The sequence below is a fragment of the Oncorhynchus mykiss genome, chromosome 9 (assembly GCF_057628025.1).
Source record: "Oncorhynchus mykiss isolate SJ-2025 chromosome 9, ASM5762802v1, whole genome shotgun sequence".
NCBI classification, from domain to species: Eukaryota; Metazoa; Chordata; class Actinopteri; order Salmoniformes; family Salmonidae; genus Oncorhynchus; species Oncorhynchus mykiss.
Genome location: NC_143030.1, coordinates 15,377,029 through 15,398,584, shown reverse-complemented (window position 1 = coordinate 15,398,584; position 21,556 = coordinate 15,377,029). Strand labels below are relative to the sequence as shown.

The window sequence follows — 21,556 nt, the reverse complement described above, 5'->3', positions numbered from 1 at the left end:
GAGAACCATACTAGGCCGAAACATAGAAATCCCCCAAAACATAGACTGCCCGCCCAACTCACGCCCTGACCATACTAAATAAATACAAAACAAAGGAAATACAGGTCAGAACGTGACATATAGTTCCAAATGAAATGCCTATGCGGGGAAAATTATGTTTATATATTAACGACCACGCTAAGAATACTTGTCTATGAAAAGCAGGTCATTTTGTAGGAATCTTATCAATATTATAGTTACAAAGTAACATAAAATTGAAGCCACTTAAACGGGAGAAGATGTAAGGAGGGATGCAATTCCAAATTGAAGAAGGATTCTGAAATGTTTAGCCTAATTTATCTTAAGTATTATTCAAAGTAGGAAAAAAAGAAAAAAATTGAGACCACATATTCATATGTGTTCATAACGACAGATTTCCTAGTATAATGTGTACGGTTTCTCCAGATGAAGTTGAAAAGCATCTGGTCAACTGCTTTACCTATTTTGTTGTCAAGATGCAGGGACTGGGCTGCATAAGTAAGTCTGAAGATACCTTCAGCTTTAGAAAGCAATACTCAACCTTTCAAGGATAAATCCCTCTGCAACCAATGGTTCAACTTCTTTTCGTTTTTTTCGATAATAGGTATGGAATTTAATGAGCATCTTATCTTTCCTGTTGACCCTTACATATGGTAATCCCAAGGTATGTTACCTTTTCCTTGACTGGAATATTGCATATAGAGGGTATCACACAGTCTTTAACAGCAAACAATTTACACTTATTAAGGTGTAGGCAAAGGCCAAATGCTTTGGGAAAAATATTTATCACATCGACTACTCTAGGAATCCGATCAGCATCTTTCAAAAAGAGGGTGGTGTCATCTGCAAGCTGACTGGTGATGATAATATCTCTGTCAGCAATAGAGATCCCTTTTATATTGCTGGATTTAACAGAACATTTAAGAAGTTGGGTTGCAAGCAGGAAGAGGTAAGGTGAAATTGGGCAACCTTGCCCAATTCCTCTTTTCAAATCAAATCTAGGAGAAGTGCCATGCTTTAATTTAATGGAACTGTTCCCATTCATTATAAAGAGTTTCAATAGTACAACAAAATAATTCCCCAAAACCAAATTTCTCAAGGGAGCGAAATAGAAACTTATGTTCCACTGTATTGAAGGATTCATAAAAGTCTAAGACAATCAAACTATCTTGGAAGATTAGATCAGAATAGTCAATAAGGTTTAACAGCAGTTGAAAATTATGAGATACATGTCTATTCCTCATGAAGCCAGATTGAGTCCCTTCTATTATTGAGTCCAATACTGCCTTCATTATTTTTGCAAATATAGATGCTAATATTTTGTAGTCGTTATTGAGAGGACAGATTGGACGCCAATTATCGAGGAGAAGCAAGTCTTTCTTGGACTTAGGTATTAATGTAATCAGACCTTGAGTCAAACTGGGAGGGAGAGCATTTATTTGCAATGCTTTCAGAAAATACCTCCAATAGAAATGTGGCCAACTGTTGAGAAAAAGTTTTGTAAAACTCAGCAGATATACCATCAGTCCCAGGAGACTTATTATTGTTAAGGTGTTCAATAGAATAAATGATCTCTTCAACTATAATAGGGTCATCACAGTGTTCCCTCTCAGCCTCCCAAATTGATTTCACATCCCCCAGAGAGTAAAAAAAAACTGAGTTGAGGACACCTCACAATACTTATAACTATATAAAATCCTGTAGAAGTTGCAACTAAAGATAGAGATTCATTTGGGATCATCTGTGATGAGAGCATTAATATGTATTTGTTGAATTGTATTATTTTGAGTGGTCTTCTTCTAACCTGAGAAAATAACATTCATTTTGTTCGCCCTACTCTCGCCACTTCTTCCTGGATTTTATTTATTTATCCGTTATTTTACCAGGTAAGTTGACTGAGAACACATTCTCATTTGCAGCAACAACCTGGGGAAGAGTTACAGGGGAGAGGAGGGGGATGAATGAGCCAATTGTAAACTGGGGATTATTAGGTGACCGTGATGGTTTGAGGGCCAGATTGGGAATTTAGCCAGGACACCGGGGTTAACACCCCTACTCTTACAATAAGTGCCATGGGATCTTTAATGATCTCAGAGAGTCAGGACACCCGTTTAACATCCCATCCGAAAGAGGGCTACACACCTACACAGGGCAGTGTCCCCAATCACTGCCCTGGGGCATTGGGATATTTTTTTAGACCAGAGGAAAGAGTGCCTCCTACTGGCCCTCCAACACCACTTCCAGCAGCATCTGGTCTCCCATCCAGGAACTGACCAGGACCAACCCTGCTTAGCTTCAGAAGCAATCCAGCAGTGGTATGCAGGGTGGTAGATCTGACAAAGGCTCCCCCTGCTTTCAGTTTATACATATCATCCAACTTGTGTTGTAGCTCAAACAGGACAAATTTGTCGTCCTCTGAGAGACTTTCAACAGGCTTGTGAACAAGAGAGGTGATCTTTGTAATTACACTTTCTTCTTCAACTCTCCTCGTCTTGGCAAGAATACTAACATATTTTCCAACCTCACAATTAAAAAGGTCCCAGTTGTTATTGTATGAATTGTCATTTATAGCTTTGTTCCAGAAGTGTGTAATTAAATAGTTTATCTCCATCTTTACAAACTCATGTTTTAGTATAGAGCTCCTAAGCTTCCTGTAGGATGATCTGCCAAGGCCATTATCAGAGAACATGTTTTAATGTCAATTTAAATAGCTCTGCCAATGCTCCGTTGACATATTACCGTCACCACTTGTTCTCTATTGTCTATGGAGAGGAATTCCTGTGGAGAGAGAGTTCAGACCTAATATAAACCATTTATCATGTTGACATATTACCGTCACCACTTGTTCTCTATTGTCTATGGAGAGGAATTCCTGTGGAGAGAGAGTTCAGACCTAATATAAACCATTTATCATGTTGACATATTTGGTTTTCATCTTACTTTTATTTAGTTTATAGAATACTTTTTTTTTTACTTTGTCCTGTTTATTTAGTAGGCTTACAGTTTTTTTATAAGAAGTTGAGAAGTGTTAGGCCTATGTGTAAAAATAAAAAGTTACCGGAGACAGTTGAGGGCATGCCTTTGGGGCAAATTCGAGAACTGTCTGTAGTTGATATGAAATAGAATAAATGAAATGAACGCAGAAAAAATCCTGCATGCAAATTCCAAGTCAGGGCGTTGTGCTGAAGTTATAATTTGCCTAGTTTTTATTTATTTTACCCTTATTTAACTAGGCAAGTCAGTTAAGAACACATTTTTATTTTCAATGGCGGCCTAGGAACGGTGGGTTAACTGTTCAGGGGCAGAACGACAGATTTTTATCTTGTCAACTCGGGGGTTAGATCTTGCAACCTTGCGGTTAAAAGTCTAATATTCTAGCCACTAGGCTACCTGACTTGCCTAGTTAAATTAAGGTTCAATTTAAAATGAAAATACAAATAAAATACAAAAATAACTCTATTAGAGTGACATGTAATTTGCTCATCATGAGACACAGTCAACATGTTGACTGCAGTAGGTATTCTCAAAGCCCTCCAATTAAACCTGCCTTCCATATTTACAATCTTTGAAATCCAGTGATTTTTGTTTTATGATTGTAACGATAATTTTTAAGATTGTTGTGACATCAACACCATTTTAACATTTGTCAGTGTCATTGATTAAATCTTTCTGGTGAGATTAATATTGAGGTAGATCTTCACTGAACTAAACTGGAGGTCCCTAGTCTGGGTGCCAGTCTGTTTCTAAAACCTTGCCAAATCCATGTCACTCATAGTTTCATAAGGAGTTGGCAAGATACCAGAAATAGAATGGCAGGCTAGGAGGGCCCCTTACACCAGATCCTGTCCCTGACAATCTGTTCTTAGATCAGGAAGCCTGTCTGACAAGGCACCCCTGTTCAAAGTATATCTGATAATGTCCTCAAGGGGCTGTGCCTTGTACCAGTACCTTTCTAACACAACAAACCTGTATTGAGCCCAAAGACAGGGGAATTAGTATCCACTAATTACAGAACAATCACAGTAACATACTTTTTTTCATTTGCCTTTAACTTGCTACCATGTTATTACCATGTTGGTCCCACTTTCGGTGCTATAATGTAAAGTGCTACGACAGTGCCAGTTCTCTGCCCTCCTGGCCAGGTGTTCCAGATTTACGTTTACTATGTTACGTCTAGTCTATGAGACCAGGCATTTTGGCCAGGGTTCCCTTGAAAAATAGGTATTTTGACCTCACCTTTATCAGGACAACGTGGTCAAATAAAATAATAATAGTTATGTAAGTCACCCTTTTATTTGAATAGGTCAATAGATCAAACTATGATATAAAACAGACATAAAACAGAATTTCTACTTCCTGGTTTTATGTCCATATAGATGACGGACGTGGAGCTGATGAAGAGGATGTTACGGGCGGTGCTGGCGGCCAATAAGAGCGGGCCCGGGGTGTCTTTGTCTCGCCTCCAGTCTGAATACAAAGCTCTGACTGGTGAACAGATCCCTCATAAACAGATGGGTCATGCCAGTCTGGACACCCTGCTGCACAGCATTCCCAGCGTGGTTCACATGGAGCGCAACCGCACTGGGGAGGTGAGGAGAGTGTACACACATACACATACAAACTCATGGATGGATGGATGGATGGGTGGACGGATAGATGGACGAGTGGGTGGGTGGGTGGGTGGATGGATGGACGAATGGGTGGGTGGGTGGATGGATGGACGGATGGGTGGATGGGTGGGTGGAAGGATAGATGGGTGGACGGGTGGGTGGATGGACCGGGAGACAAACAGCATGAGGAGAAAACACACAAACACATAGACGGACGGACAGATGGACACACACACACAACACAACACTTGCACAGCAACACACACATATACAGTGGGGAGAACAAGTATTTGATACACTGCCGATTTTGCAGGTTTTCCTACTTACAAAGCATGTAGAGGTCTGTAATTTTTATCATAGGTACACTTCAACTGTGAGAGACGGAATCTAAAAATCCAGAAAATCCAGAAAGTCACATTGTATGATTTTTAAGTAATTCATTTGCATTCTATTGCATGACATAAGTATTTGATACATCAGAAAAGCAGAACTTAATATTTGGTACAGAAACCTTTGTTTACAATTACAGAGATCATACGTTTCCTGTAGTTCTTGACCAGGTTTGCACACACTGCAGCAGGGATTTTGGCCCACTCCTCCATACAGACCTTCTCCAGATCATTCAGGTTTCGGGCTAGGCCACTCCAGGACCTTGAGATGCTTCTTACGGAGCCACTCCTTAGTTGCCCTGGCTGTGTGTTTCGGGTCGTTGTCATGCTGGAAGACCCAGCCACGACCCATCTTCAATGCTCTTACTGAGGGAAGGAGGTTGTTGGCCAAGATCTCGCGATACATGGCCCCATCCATCCTCCCCTCAATACGGTGCAGTCATCCTGTCGCCTTTGCAGAAAAGCATCCCCAAAGAATGATGTTTCCACCTCCATGCCTCACGGTTGGGTTGGTGTTCTTGGGGTTGTACTCATCCTTCTTCTTCCTCCAAACACAGCGAGTGGAGTTTAGACCAAAAAGCTCTATTTTTGTCTCATCAGACCACATGACCGTCTCCCATTCCTCCTCTGGATCATCCAGATGGTCATTGGCAAACTTCAGATTGGCCGGGACATGCGCTGGCTTGAGCAAGGGGACCTTGCGTGCGCTGCAGGATTTTAATCCATGACGGCGTAGTGTGTTACTAATGGTTTTCTTTGAGACTGTGGTCGCAGCTCTGGTTGGTAGGTGATAAAATACTTATGGCATGCAATAAAATGCAAATTAATTACTTAAAAATCATACAATGTGATTTTCTGGATTTTTGTTTTAGATTCTCACAGTTGAAGTGTACCTATGATTTTAAAAAATTACAGAGCTCTACATGCTTTATAAGTAGGAAAACCTGCAAAATCGGCAGTGTATCAAATACTTGTTCTCCCCACTGTATACACACATACACACACACACACACACACACACCAACACTCAGACACACAAACATGTACACACACAGTCTTGTACAGCTAACCTTGTGGGGACTCCCATTCCCATTCAAAATCTTATTTTCCCTAAACTTAACCCTAAACCTAACCCCTACTCTTACCCTAACCTAACCCTGCAACTAACCCTAGCATCTAACCATAAAACTAACCCTAGCTTCTGACTAACTCAAAATGTAATTCTAACCTTAACCATGAACCCCCTAGAAATATAGCATTTGACCTCGTCAGGACTAACAAAATGTCCCCAGTTGGTCAAATGTTTGTTTGTTTACTATTTACTACCACAATTCACTTACTGCACACATACACTCCAGTGGCTGGCTAAAGATAATGAAAGTATCAAAAGATGTCTCTATGAGACGCCAAAGTAATTAAAGCAATGATGCTGAACGACGATTATCCTGCTGGTGTGAGATAATGAGTGTGCCCTGTGGTGTGTGTGTGTGTGCCCTGTGGTGTGTGTCTCCTCTCAATCCTCTCCAGATGGTGTGTTTCGCCTCAGTCTCCAGCGAGACGGCCCACGTTGCCAAACTGGTGGCTCGACAGCGTACCTCCAAGACGACTGGGCGACCCCAAATGGTCAACTGTCAGATGAGGGTCAAACCTGCCGCCCCTCTCATCCTCAATGGTAGGGTGTGTGTGTCTGTGTGGGGGGAGGTTTTCAATATGGAGTGGCTACCGAGCCGACTTTTCTCGACCCCTCTTCCCCACAGCTAAAGGTCCCGACGCTTCTGCGCACGTGCGGGTTTCTCTACTTGTAGAGAACAAAGCTGAATCAATGTCTGCAAGCTCACATCATGATACTATTCTACATAACATAACCAAATACAATAGCAGTGTAACATTACTGGAAGACAAAAAACACCACCTCATTTCTTATGAGAATTTAGGATGATTGTGCCAAAACTCAACAGTTCACGTCACTAAGCAAAATATGTGCTTTGATTAAAATCAACACAGGTAGGCTATGCTGCAGTTTGTTAACACCATCTACTTTAATTTGCTCACTGTACATCATTCAAAACAACGCTGTAGGCTACCTCGGCGCAACGCTGTAGGTTACCTCGACGAAACGCTGTAGACTACCTCGACGCAACGCTGTAGGCTACCTCGGCGCAACGCTGTAGGATACCTCGATGAAACGCTGTAGGATACCTTGACGCAACGCTGTAGGCTACCTCGGCGCAGCGCTGTAGGATACCTTGACGCAACGCTGTAGGCTACCACGGCGCAACGCTGTAGGCTACCTCGACGAAACGCTGTAGGCTACCTCGGCGCAACGCTGTAGGCTACCTCGGCGCAACGCTGTAGGCTACCTCGGCGCAACGCTGTAGGCTACCTCGACGCAACGCTGTAGGCTATCTCGACGCAACGCTGTAGGCTACCTCGACGCAACGCTGTAGGCTACCTCGACGCAACGCTGTAGGCTACCTCGACGCAACGCTGTAGGCTACCTCGACACAACGCTGGAGGCTACCTCGGCGCAACGCTGTAGGCTACCTCGACACAACGCTGGAGGCTACCTCGATGCAACGCTGTAAGCTACCTCGACGCAACGCTGTAAGCTACCTCGACGCAACGCTGTAGGCTACCTCGACGCAACGCTGTAGGCTACCTCGACGCAATGCTGTAGGCTACCTCGACGCAATGCTGTAGGCTACCTCGACGCAACGCTGTAGGCTACCTCGACGCAACGCTGTAGGCTACCTCGACGCAACGCTGTAGGCTACCTCGACGCAACGCTGTAGGCTACCTCGACGCAACGCTATATAACTCAAGAAGCTCTAAATGCATATCCCCATGAAACTGATTGAGGTCAAATGGTTACTATGCAGATGCTACATGGACGTATCATTCACTATTGACTGGGAGAAATGTGAAGGGAAGGAGACCACAAAAATGTGTGTGTAAAATAGAGGTAAAGAAACATGCAGAACGTGATTCAGGATCCGTAGCCTCAGCCTTTTCCATAGCCACCAAACCTACAGTATAGAAAGGCATATTGGGTCTTATTTGAGCAGGGCAGCCTTGTGTGACTGTCTCTGAATACACCAGCTATTGTATTAGAAGAGATCCAAGCCTTTTGAAACAGATTTCACCTCATACCGATTCCATTGAATGCCCCCTTTTGGAATGAAACTGGTGAAGATGCAATTAACTTTTATCAAATTACACAGACACTTGAGCTTGATTGTAGAATAAGTCTGAACTTGAATTCATGTCTCTGCCCAGTGGGACAGTGATGTAGGACAATGTACAGTATATTACTTGATTTACAAGAGTATGCTGACAGGTTGAAAGTTAATGACATGGAAAGGTAGCTTGACTATTTCCTGATTAAGTTGTCAGTATTCAGTGCATTCTTTCAGTGTTCAATACATTCTTTCAGTGTTCAATACATTCTTTCAGTGTTCAATACATTCTTTCAGTGTTCAATACATTCTTTCAGTGTTCAATACATTCTTTCAGTGTTCAATACATTATTTCAGTTATCTGTACATTCTTTCAGTGTTCTGTACATTCTTTCAGTGTTGTGGAGAGGGGAAGAGAGAGTAGGGGTGAAGTAGAGAGGGGAAGAGAGAAGGGGGGTGAAGTAGAGAGGGGAAGAGAGAGGGGGGGTGAAGTAGAGAGGGGGAAGGTAGGGAGGGGGAGAGAGAATAAGAAGGGGAGGGAGGGAGGGAGGGAGGGAGGCAGAGACAGGGAGATGGGCAGGGAGAGAGAGATGAAGTAGAGAGGGGGAGAGAGGGGGGGGGGGGAGGAAGCAGAGAGAGGGTGGAGGGAGAGAGAGGACGCAGAGAGAGAGATGGGGGAAGAGAGAGGGGGTGGGGGAGGGAGGGAGAGATGAAGCATAGAGGGGGAGATTGGCAGGGAGAGAGAGATGAAGTAGAGAGGGGGAGAGAGGGGGGAGAGAGGAAGCAGAGAGAGGGTGGAGGGAGAGAGAGGACGCAGAGAGAGAGATGGGGGAAGAGAGAGGGGGTGGGGGAGGGAGGGAGAGATGAAGCATAGAGGGGGAGATTGGCAGGGAGAGAGAGATGAAGTAGAGAGGGGGAGAGAGGGGGGGAGAGAGGAAGCAGAGAGAGGGTGGAGGGAGAGAGAGGACGCAGAGAGAGAGATGGGGGAAGAGAGAGGGGGTGGGGGAGGGAGGGAGAGATGAAGCATAGAGGGGGAGATTGGCAGGGAGAGAGAGATGAAATAGAGAGGGGGAGAGAGGGGGAGAGAGGCAGCAGAGAGAGGGGGGAGGGAGAGAGATGGGGGAAGAGAGAGGGGGAGAGGGAGGGCAAGAGATGAAGCAGAGAGAGAGAGGGGGATGAAGTAGAGAGAAGGGGGAGGTAGGGAGGGGGAGAGGGAGGGAGGCAGAGAAAGATAGAGCAAATAAACTAATCGCAGCTGTGAACAGAGCATTTGGAAGCAAGAGGTAAGGTGCTGATTCGCATGCCAATACAGCAGCCTCTCTCTCTTTATTTCTCTCTCTTCCTCCCTCTTTCTCTCTTCCTCCCTCTTTCTCTCTCTTCCTCCCTCTTTCTCTCTCTTCCTCCCTCTCTCTCTCTCTTCCTCCCTCTCTTTTTCTCTCTCTTCCTCCCTCTCTCTCTCTCTCTCTCTTTATTTCTCTCTTCCTCCCTCTCTCTCTCTCTCTCTTTATTTCTCTCTCTTCCTCCCTCTTTCTCTCTTCCTCCCTCTTTCTCTCTCTTCCTCCCTCTCTCTCTCTCTTCCTCCCTCTCTCTCTCTTCCTCCCTCTCTCTCTTTATTTATCTCTCTTCCTCCCTCTCTCTCTCTCTCTCTCTCTCTTTATTTCTCTCTCTTCCTCCCTCTCTCTCTCTCTCTCTTTATTTCTCTCTTCCTCCCTCTCTCTCTCTTTATTTCTCTCTCTTCCTCCCTCCCTCTCTCCTCCCTCTCTCTCTCTCTTCCTCCCCCCTCTCTCTCATCCTCCCTCTCTCTTCCTCTCTCTCTCTCTCTTCCTCTCTCTCTCTTTCTCTTCCTCCCTCCCTCTCTCTCTTCCTCCCTCTCTCTTTCTCTATTTCTCTTTCTCTCTCTTCCTCCCTCTCTCCCCTCACATCTCCTGAATAGAGGCTGATTACAGCTAGAAATACTGTGCCTTTCTGAAATCTAAAACCAGGAAACTCTGGGATGCTACTTCTGCTGTATCTGTCTCTGTCTTGCCACCTCCAGTGCCTAAACTCAGACGGCGTGTAACTGAGTTGGGTTGTGAGACAGACTGCCACATTCGGTAATTAGCTGCAGCTAAAGTATCTGTACAAGCAGTAGAATAAGGAGGCTACCTGGCTGCGGTGGAGGACTTGGTGAGTGTTATGTTCTGCAGAGGTGTGGAAAGGAGGGAGGAGGAGACAGTTAGGCTTAGTGGTGTGGAGTAGTGTGGTGTGGAGTGTGACATCATGACAGCTGGGATGGGCTGACATGGATGATGTAACATGTCAGACAGTTCAGAGTTGCGTTGTGAGGCAGACTGCCACATTTGTGAGTATTAGGTTCTGCAGAGGTGTGGAAGGGAGGATGAGACCGCCAGGCTTAGTGGTGTGGTGTAGTGTATTGTGAGGTGGAGTAGTGTATTGTGAGGTGGTGTGGAGTAGTGTATTGTGAGGTGGTGTGGAGTAGTGTATTGTGAGGTGGTGTGGAGTAGTGTATTGTGAGGTGGTGTGGAGTAGTGTATTGTGAGGTGGAGTAGTGTATTGTGAGGTGGTGTGGAGTAGTGTATTGTGAGGTGGTGTGGAGTAGTGTATTGTGAGGTGGTGTGGAGTAGTGTATTGTGAGGTGGTGTGGAGTAGTGTATTGTGGGGTGGTGTGGGATAGAATAGTGTGGTGTGAGGTAGTGGAGTGTGGTGTGTAGAGTTGTGTGGAGTAGTGTGTTGTGGGGTAGAATTGTGTAGTGTAGTGTGGGGAGTGGAGTAGAGTAGTGGGGTGTGAGGTAGTATGGTGTGGAGTAGAACAGTGTGGAGTATAGTAGTGTGGAATAGTGTGCTGTGGAGTAGTGTCACGTGGAGTAGTGTGGTGTGGAGTAGTGTGGTGTGTCGTGTGGAGTAGTGTGGTCTGGAGTAGTGTGGTGTGTCGTGTGGAGTAGTGCGGTGTGGAATTGAGTGGTGTGGTGTGGAATGGTGTTGAGTGGTGTGTTGTGTTGTGGTTTGGAGTAGTATGGAGTAGTGTGGAATGGTGTGGTATAGTGTGGAGTTGATTAGTGTTGAGTGGTGTGGAGTAGTATGGAGTGGGTTGGTGTGGAGTGGTGTGGAGTTGAGTAGTGTGGTGTGGAATGGTGTTGAGTGGTGTATTGTGTTGTGGTTTGGAGTAGTGTGGAATGGTGTGGTATAGTGTGGAGTTGATTAGTGTTGAGTGGTGTGGAGTAGTATGGAGTGGGTTGGTGTGGAGTGGTGTGGAGTTGAGTAGTGTGGTGTGGAATGGTGTTGAGTGGTGTATTGTGTTGTGGTTTGGAGTAGTGTGGAATGGTGTGGTATAGTGTGGAGTTGATTAGTGTTGAGTGGTGTGGAGTAGTATGGAGTGGGTTGGTGTGGAGTTGAGTAGTGTAGAGTGATGTGGTGTGTGACGTCATGACAGCTGGGATTGGCTGACATGGATGATGTAACATGTCAGAATCTGATGTGGGTTGATGATGTAATGTAAGGCGGATGATGTAATATTAGTCTTGCACTGGATTGGATAGGGTGGTGTCATGTCGGAACTAGGTTAATGAACCGGATACAGGTATAGAGCATTATGGGAACTATGGTACGTCATGCTACAGGTACACTGTATATACAAAAGTATGTGGACACTCCTTCAAATGAGTGGATTTGGCTATTTCAGCCACACCCGTTGCTGACAGGTGTATAAAATCAAGCACACAGCCATGTAATCTCGAAAAATCTTGGAGCAACAACGGCTCAGCCACGAAGTGGTAGGCCACACAAGCTCACAGAATGGAATCGCCGAGTGCTGAAGCAAGTAGGGCATTAAAATCATCTGTCCTCGGTTACAACACTCAATACTGAGTTCCAATCTGCCTCGGGAAGCAATGTCAGCACAATAACTGTTAGTCGGGAGCTTCATGAAATGGGTTTCCATGGCCAAGCAGCCACACACAATCCTAAGATCACCATGTGCAATGCCAAGTGTTGGCTGGAGTGGTGTCAAGCTCGCCGCCATTGGACTCTGGAGCAGTGGAAACGCGTTCTCTGGAGTGATGACTCACGCTCACCATCTGGCAGTCCGACGGAAAAATCTAGGTTTGACGGATGCCAGGAGAACTCTATCTGCCCAAATGCATAGTGCCAACTGTAAAGTTTGGTGGAGGAGGAATAATGGCCTGGGGCTGTTTTTCATGGTTCGGGCTAGGCCCCTTAGTTCCAGTGTAGGGCAATCTTAACGCTACATCATACAATGACATTCTCAATGATTCTGTGCTTCCATCTTTGTGGCAAAAGTTTGGGGAAGGTCCTTTCCTGTTTCAGCATGACAATGACCCCGTGCACAAAGCGAGGTCCATACAGAAACGGTTTGTCGAGATCGGTCTGCAAGGACTTGACTGGCCTGCACAGAGCCCTGACCTCATACCAACTCCATATTAATGCCCATGATTTTGGAATGAGATTTTGTCCACATACTTTTGGTCATGTAGTGTACAATGTTAAGTGCTGCAGAGAGATTCTAGAATATCTGACCTCCAATCAAGGCTTCGTTTAAAAAAAAAGAGTATGATAATTTGACAATCGAGCATATTAAAAAGCTATGTTGTCATCCCACTGGCGATGATGACTTGTCGGCCTGGCTTTTCGGGATGATCGATGTCATTACTGGAATGGACTGGAAGGTATGATGTCATCTCAAAACTGAGCAGCAACGGAAAGCATGATGATGACGTAATCTACAGTGGCAGTTATAGTGACGTTTTTTTCTAATTGACTAAAGCACAGGACGTCAGTGCCTTGTCTAACTGTGTGTAACAGTTCTCTTCGGGTGAAGTAGAGGCGGACCAAAAAGCAGCGTGATTATATTGATTCATGTTTAATGACAAAAAGGATAAACACGAACACTACAAAAACAAGAAAGGTGAAAACCCAAAACAGTCCTATCTGGTGCAAAACACAGAGACAGGAACAATCACCCACAAACACACAGTGAAACCCAGGCTACCTAAGTATGATTCTCAATCAGAGACAACTAATGACACCTGCCTCTGATTGAAAACCATACTAGGGCGAAACATAGAAATCCCCCAAAACATAGAAAAACAAACATAGACTGCCCACCCAACTCACGCCCTGACCATACTAAATAACGACAAAACAAAGGAAATACAGGTCAGAACGTGACACTGTGCTATTTTCTCCCCTTGCCAACCGACCTTTTGCAGATGATGGATGTGAAGGGCGTGAGTTTCTGTGTGTGACATGGCACGACGTGGAATGCTTTGCATATTTGTGTGTGTTAGTTCTGTACATGTTTCTATGTGTGTATACAGCTGTGTATTTCTTATCATCCTGCCACTACCCTCTTTGTCTCCTCCCCAGCCAAGCCCAGAACCTCTCTGAGACAGCCAGACCACATGGGTCGCGGTGTGGGGCGAGGAGGAGGTGGGGGCGGCCGAGGATTGGGAGTCCAGCATGGAGACTTCAGACAGGGGAGGGACATGAGGGACACCCAATCAGAGGGAAAGAGCAGTCAGAGCTCCAACCAGAACAAACCAATCAATCAGAACACCCCTGCTACCAGGAAGTCCTATGTGCCCTCTGAGAGGTGAGTGGTGGTTAGTGGAAACCATTAACTAGACTGGCTAGACTGCACTAATCATTCCCTTATGACTGAAAGGAGTTAAATGGAAAATAAATGGAGGAAGAACTTGTCAAAAAGCAGGACAGACTGACGTTCTCTCACCCTGCTGACCTAATACTGTGAATAGCAATCATCTGTTGGGGCTGTTTGAAATTCTGTCCTTGAAGAAAACGACTCTCTAGAAATGAAATAGTTAAGAGTTTCTTACTCTGTTAAAAGGTGGAATCTGCAGTAGGGGGAAATATTGCCACTGGCCGTTCCACCACGGTTGTTATTGTTTCTGTTGCGGAGATGAGGAGCGTTGTGCAGATTAGTGAAAAACATTTGAGTACGTATTGTGCTCGTCTACCGTGCGTGCGATGATGTCAAAGGGCGAAAAATGGTTTGGTTTCAGTATCTTCTTTGTTGTTGTAATAACGCAAATGGATGTGGCTGTTTCACCATGAAGGATTCCAGTTTTATGGAAATATCACTTTGAGTTGCAAGCATTGCCTTTGCTGTGAGGGGAGGATTCTGTTCCATGCATTCTAAAACAAACTAGGAATCAGAATCAGGAACTACTAGGAATCAGAATCAGGAACTACTAGGAATCAGAATCAGGAACTACTAGGAATCAGAATCAGGAACTACTAGGAATCAGAATCAGGAAATGAAAGGATGAAAATAATGAAGACAAGGATTTTTTCTCTGTCAGTCAGTCACTCTCCATTCTGTGTTTCTTTCTCTCTTTCTTTACTCTGTCCTCTTCGGTCTGTCCTCTCCGGTCCTCTGTCCTCTCCGGTCCTCTGTCCTCTCCGGTCCTCTGTCCTCTTCGGTCTGTCCTCTCCGGTCCTCTGTCCTCTCCGGTCCTCTGTCCTCTCCAGTCCTCTGTAATCTTCGGTCTGTCCTCTCCGGTCCTCTGTCCTCTCCGGTCCTCTGTCCTCTCCGGTCTGTCCTCTTCGGTCTGTCCTCTCCGGTCTGTCCTCTTCGGTCTGTCCTCTCCAGTCCTCTGTCTTCTCCGGTCCTCTATCCTCTTCAGTCTGTCCTCTCCGGTCCTCTGTCCTCTCCGGTCTGTCCTCTTCGGTCTGTCCTCTTCGGTCTGTCCTCTCCGGTCCTCTGTCCTCTTCGGTCTGTCCTCTCTGGTCTGTCCTCTTCGGTCTGTCCTCTCCGGTCCTCTGTCCTCTTCGGTCTGTCCTCTTCGGTCCTCTGTCCTCTCCGGTCCTCTGTCCTCTTCGGTCCTCTGTCCTCTCCGGTCCTCTGTCCTCTTCGGTCCTCTGTCCTCTCCGGTCCTCTGTCCTCTTCGGTCTGTCCTCTTCGGTCTGTCCTCTTCGGGCTGTCCTCTTCGGTCTGTCCTCTTCGGTCTGTCCTCTTCAGTCTCTTCCTTAGTTAATGACTTGAATGAGAATAGCACCGTGAATCAATGGCGGATTGGTGGTGCCAGCCATCCCTCTCCTCTCTTCCTCCCGCTCGCTCCCTTTCCTCCCTCTGTGCTTATTCAGGAGTAGCACCAGAGCTGCAGCAGCCTCTCTTTCTCTCTCTCTTACCCCTTCTGTCTCCCTCCCCCTATCCTGTTTTTCCCATCACAATCTGGGCCCTGGCAGCTAGCTAATGAAAACAACTGACCTCAACCGACTCAATCTTCTGTTTTGTGTATCAGTGACACTCTCTCACCAGACAATGGTCCACAGCAGAGACCTGGGTGGCATGACTGAAACCATAGGGACAAGGCAGACTAATCCCTCTCCTATTCTGCTACAAATTAGCAGCCCAATGAATCAGCATGTCTGTAGTAGGACAGTCACTTTCATCTGACGCCTCAAATCAAATGCAAAGAGACACACAGACACGCAGGCAGCACGCACACACGCACACACACACACACACACACACACACACACACACACACACAGATATACACAGACACACATGCACACACACACAGATATACACGCAGACACACGCGCAGATATACACACACCCACAAACACACAGATACACACACACACACACAACCATACACACATGCCCACATGCCCACACACACGTCTGAGTGTATGTGAGGTCACTCACATTACAGCCAGGGTTGGAGAGCAACTGATTACATGTAATCTGATTATATATGTTTTTTTAAACTACCTGTAATCAGTTACGTTACCAGCTAAAATATTGTAATCAGATTACAGATATATTATTTTTAACTAGATGATTACTTCTTGGCTTCATTTTAAATTCAGAAAGGATGTTTGCGGGATAAAAATACATTGACATCTTTCTGTTTTCTCAATGACATTCAATTCAGCATGGAAAAAGGTGCAAGTTTAAATTTGTTCCACCTGAGCGAGTCTGACCACAAGTCAGAGACCACTATGATGTCAGAGACCATTACGATGACACACCAAATGCGTTTTATGAATATTTTTTTTTATTCTTCTAATGCCTCATAAGGGGAAAGTAATTCAACATGAACTGAAATTAATTCGATTACAGAATTTGGTTATGCAAAAGTAATGTTACTGCTAAAATAATTTGGCAGGTAACTAGTAACAGATTACATTTAGAAGGTCACCTACCTACCCAACCCTGATTACAGCAATGTTGGCCTATTCACCTACATGAGGGAGCTGTTGAGGATGGATGGCTTATTGGTGAGTGTTAATTACTCATTTGAAGTAAATTGACCATTGCTAAAGTAACTTGATTTGTCCTAATGGTCCTCTCTTTGTAGCTATGTTTACTGGTCAAGCCACAACTGAGCGAGACAAATAAAACCTTTTGGCTGTATTTTTTTCATCGTTCTTTTTGATTGTGCTTTGCATTTTATGGTACGGCGTTGTATATTCCCCACTGGCTTTAAAGGGAGGATTTTGACTAGAGGTCGACCGATTATGATTTTTCGGCACCGATACCGATTATTGGAGGACAAAAAAAAAAGAAGCTGATACCGATTAATGGACGATTTGTATCTAACGGGTGGCATCCATGAGTCTAAATATTCCTGTTACATTGCACAACCTTAAATGTTATGTCATAATTACGTAACATTCTGGCAAATTAGTTCGCAATGAGCCAGGCTGCCCAAACTGTTGCATATACCCTGACTCTGCGTGCAATGAACGCAAGAGAAGTGACACAATTTCACCGGGTTAATATTGCCTGCCAACCTGGATTTCTTTTAGCTAAATATTCAGGTTTAAAAATATATACTTGTGTATTGATTTTAAGAAAGGCATTGATGTTTATGGTTAAGTACACATTGGAGCAACGACATTGATTGTTTTTTTTATAAGATAAGTTTAATGCTAGCTAGCAACTTACCTTGGCTTACTGCATTCGCGTAACAGGCAGGCTCCTCGTGAGGCAGGTGGTTAGAGCGCTGGACTAGTTAACTGTAAGGTTGCAAGATTGGATCCCCCGACCTGACAAGGTAAAAATCTGTCGTTCTGCCTCGTTCCTAGGCCGTCATTGAAAATAAGAATGTGTTCTTAACTGACTTACCTAGTTAAATAAAGATTAAATAAAAGGTGTAAAAAATATATATTTTTAAATCTGCAAAATCGCCGCCCAAAAATACTGATATCCGATTGTTATGAAAACTTGAAATCGGCCCTAATCAATCGGCCATTCCGATTAATCGATCGACCTCTAATTTTGACCCGATATGGTTAATTAGGGGCATTTCGAAATGCAAACAGCCAAGATCGTGCACGATCACTGAAACTAATAACAATTGGTATTTCAAATCAAATCAAATTTATTTGTCACATACACATGGTTAGCAGATGTTAATGCGAGTGCAGCGAAATGCTTGTGCTTCTAGTTCCGACAATGCAGTAATAACCAATGAGTAATCTAACCTAACAATTCCAAAACTACTACCTTATACACACAAGTGTAAAGGGATAAAGAATATGTACATAAAGATATATGAATGATTGATGGTACAGAACGGCATAGGCGAGATGCAGTAGATGGTATCTAGTACAGTATATACATATGAGATGAGCAATGTAAGGTATGTAAACAAAGTGGCATAGTTTAAAGTGGCTAGTGATACATGTATTACATAAAGATGCAGTAGATGATATAGGGTACAGTATATACGTATGAGATGAGTAATGTAGGCTATGTAAACATTATATTAAGTAGCATTGTTTAAAGTGGCTAGTGATATATTTTACATCAATTTCCATCAATTCCCATTATTAAAGTGGCTGGAGTTGAGTCAGTGTGTTGGCAGCAGCCACTCAATGTTAGTGGTGGCTGTTTAACAGTCTGATGGCCTTGAGATGGAAGCTGTTTTTCAGTCTCTCGGTCCCTGCTTTGATGCACCTGTACTGACCTCGCCTTCTGGATGATAGCGGGGTGAACAGGCAGTGGCTTGGGTGGTTGTTATCCTTGATGATCTTTATGGCCTTCCTGTGACATCGGGTGGTGTAGGTGTCCTGGAGGGCAGGTAGTTTGCCCCCGGTGATGCGTTGTGCAGACCTCACTACCCTCTGGAGAGCCTTACGGTTGTGGGCGGAGCAGTTGCCGTACCAGGCAGTGATACAGCCCGACAGGATGCTCTCGATTGTGCATCTGTAGAAGTTTGTGTGCTTTTGGTGACAAGCTGAATTTCTTTAGCCTCCTGAGGTTGAAGAGGCGCTGCTGCGCCTTCTTCACGACGCTGTCTGTGTGGGTGGACCAATTCAGTTTGTCCGTGATGTGTACGCCGAGGAACTTAAAGCTTACTACCCTCTCCACTACTGTCCCGTCGATGTGGATAGGGGGGTGCTCCCTCTGCTGTTTCCTGAAGTCCACAATCATCTCCTTTGTTTTGTTGACGTTGAGTGGGAGGTTATTTTCCTGACACCACACTCCGAAGGCCCTCACCTCCTTCCTAGTAGGCCGTCTCGTCATTGTTGGTAATCAAGCCTACTACTGTAGTGTCGTCCGCAAACTTGATGATTGAGTTGGAGTTGTGCGTGGCCACGCAGTCATGGGTGAACAGGGAGTACAGGAGAGGGCTCAGAACGCACCCTTGTGGGGCCCCAGTGTTGAGGATCAGCGGGGTGGAGATGTTGTTACCTACCCTCACCACCTGGGGGCGGCCCGTCAGGAAGTCCAGTACCCAGTTGCACAGGGCGGGGTCGAGACCCAGGGTCTCGAGCTTGATGACGAGTTTGGAGGGTACTATGGTGTTAAATGCTGAGCTGTAGTCGATGAACAGCATTCTCACATAGGTATTCCTCTTGTCCAGATGGGTTAGGGCAGTGTGCAGTGTGGTTGAGATTGCATCGTCTGTGGACCTATTTGGGCGGTAAGCAAATTGGAGTGGGTCTAGGGTGTCAGGTAGGGTGGAGGTGATATGGTCCTTGACTAGTCTCTCAAAGCACTGCAGGATGACGGAAGTGAGTGCTATGGGGCGGTAGTTGTTTAGCTCAGTTACCTTAGCTTTCTTGGGAACAGGGACAATGGTGGCCCTCTTGAAGTATGTGGGAACAGCAGACTGGGATAAGGATTGGTTGAATATGTCCGTAAACACACTAGCCAGCTGGTCTGCGCATGCTCTGAGGATGCGGCTGGGGATGCCGTCTGGGCCTGCAGCCTTGCGAGGGTTAACACGTTTAAATGTTTTCCTCAAGTCGGCTGCAGGGAAGGAGAGTCCGCAGGTTTTGGTTGCGGGCCGTGTCAGTGGCACTGTATTGTCCTCAAAGCGGGCAAAAAAGTTATTTCGTCTGCCTGGGAGCAAGACATCCCGGTCCGTGACGGGGCTGGTTTTCTTTTTGTAATCCGTGATTGACTGTAGACCCTGCCACATACCTCTGGTGTCTGAGCCGTTGAATTGTTTATGGAGTGTGAACAGGGTACAGCGGAGTACAGCGGAGTACAGCGGAGTACAGCGGAGTACAGCGGAGTACAGCGGAGTACAGCAGTCTCGTCTAGCACTGACTGGGTTGACTGATATTGCTGGCTTCTTCCACCTGAGTCTTTTTTTGGTTGACAAATGGGGACACAAACTGCCATTATGTATCCAACCAGGAAACTAAACAAAAAGGAAATGAATGCAAGTCCTTTTGTTATTCCGCCATTGGTTCAGAAGTGTCTGTTTAGACTCTCTGTCATTTGAAGGATACAGTCGAAATGGTTCCAAGTCAAGACTCTCTCTCTCTTCTTGTTGTGTGTCTAGGTCAGACAAAAGGATGACCCTACCGTCACTGTTCCAGAAGGAAGTGCACACTCATTTCTCCAGGAACACCCAGAGCAACCGTACGTGGGACACTGACACACACACACACACACACACACACACACACACACACACACACTGTATGTCCCAGATCAGGGGTTTTATCGGTCCACAGCTTTGCTGTTTTCATCTGGGGTGTAGTTCCTCACAGAGAGATCAGTCTTTACATCAGAAGTAAAACAGCTGTGTAAATGACTGTTTCAAGAGATGACTGACCCCTCTGGTTCCAGTCCTTCACATTACTGTCCTTTGAATAAAGCACGTCTCAAAAGTCACATTACAGGCTAGAGATTAGCATTAGGCTGCTAACTCATGACTTAATTCTCTGTAACAAGAGACAGGTTCTAGGAAAGCAGACTGTTTTTAGTGTTACCCCCCGAGGCACCAAAAGTCTCTTGTAATTCTCTGTAATAAGAGACAGGTTCTAGGAAAGCAGACTGTTTTTAGTGTTACCTCGAGGCACCAAAAGTCTCTTGCAATGTAATACAGAGTTTTTCTCTGGGCCCTAGACTATAGCTGCCTGGTCAGGACAGACTCCTGGACTTTCTATTCCATATGATCCCAAAAACTGTGCAATAACAAGTCTATACTTGTATTATTTCATACAAATCGTGCATAACCAATTTCACCTAAAATGTCCTCTTTCCTCCTCCAGTTCCCACAAACTTCAAAGAAAATGCTGTCTCGGGGAAGCCCAAGCCACATCACTACCCCAAGGACTACAACCCCTCACCCGGTGGGAACTACAACCCCCAGCAGGTGCAAGGGCGTATCAGAGAGGTTCTGAACAAGTACAGTAATGGTTTCTGGGTGTCCAAGCTGCCTCAGCTCTACAGAGAACTGTACAAACAGGACCTGCCTAGTGAAGCAATCAAAGACTTGGAGCACTGGACACACATCTGCACCGTACGTACCAAACTTGTATTGTATTTATACTGCTGTACAGTATTAAATTACACTTGAAATACCACTATCTTTGTAAGACCTGGAGCACTGGACACACATCTGCACAGAATGTACAGATGTAGGAACTTAATTTGACCAACCTATTGCAGGAGAACATTCCTGCAATGTAGGACATTAAAACGTGTAGTCTATTTGAGGTTGAAAAAGGCTTCTGAAGTTTGTAATTTCCACTTTGAAATTTCAGACTTGATATATCTTTACGAAAAAATTTACCAACCCTTACAAAAATGTCCATTAATTCAAATCCACATAATAATTCACATTTCCTGTTGCTGCAGGATTATTTTGATGTAGCAAACTAGCTCAAATTATGATCCTGTATATATTAAATACTTTATTTCAGTTTATTTTTAAAAGCTGGATGAATAATGTATAGCTTAATAAACAGAACATGGTTTGAGTGTAATACTGATATTGTATATAGAGTTTTATTTTCTAGCCAAACATTTCCTATGTTTACATGGAGTTCAGTAATACCGTCATAAGCATCCCTCATCTGGTTCACAAATGCAAAAATATTTGCACCCTATACCTGTTGTAACAGT

At 44.8% G+C, this 21,556-nt stretch overlaps 1 protein-coding gene across 4 annotated transcripts in view; it reads left to right on the top strand.

Moving 5' to 3' along the window:
* Positions 1 to 21,556, top strand: part of LOC110531484 (tudor domain-containing protein 7B) — a 44,764-nt gene that overhangs the window by 8,456 nt on the left and 14,752 nt on the right. For all 4 annotated transcript variants that reach the window (XR_016483101.1, XM_090183540.1, XM_036987361.2 and 1 more), the window contains exons 2-6: positions 4,395 to 4,607; positions 6,545 to 6,689; positions 13,576 to 13,801; positions 19,986 to 20,065; positions 20,701 to 20,951. Coding sequence is in view for 3 of the 4 variants with exons in the window: in XM_090183540.1 (XP_090039666.1) it covers positions 4,395 to 4,607; positions 6,545 to 6,689; positions 13,576 to 13,801; positions 19,986 to 20,065; positions 20,701 to 20,951 (915 nt within the window). In the remaining variant the exon portion in view is untranslated. The remainder of the gene's footprint in view (positions 1 to 4,394; positions 4,608 to 6,544; positions 6,690 to 13,575; positions 13,802 to 19,985; positions 20,066 to 20,700; positions 20,952 to 21,556) is intronic.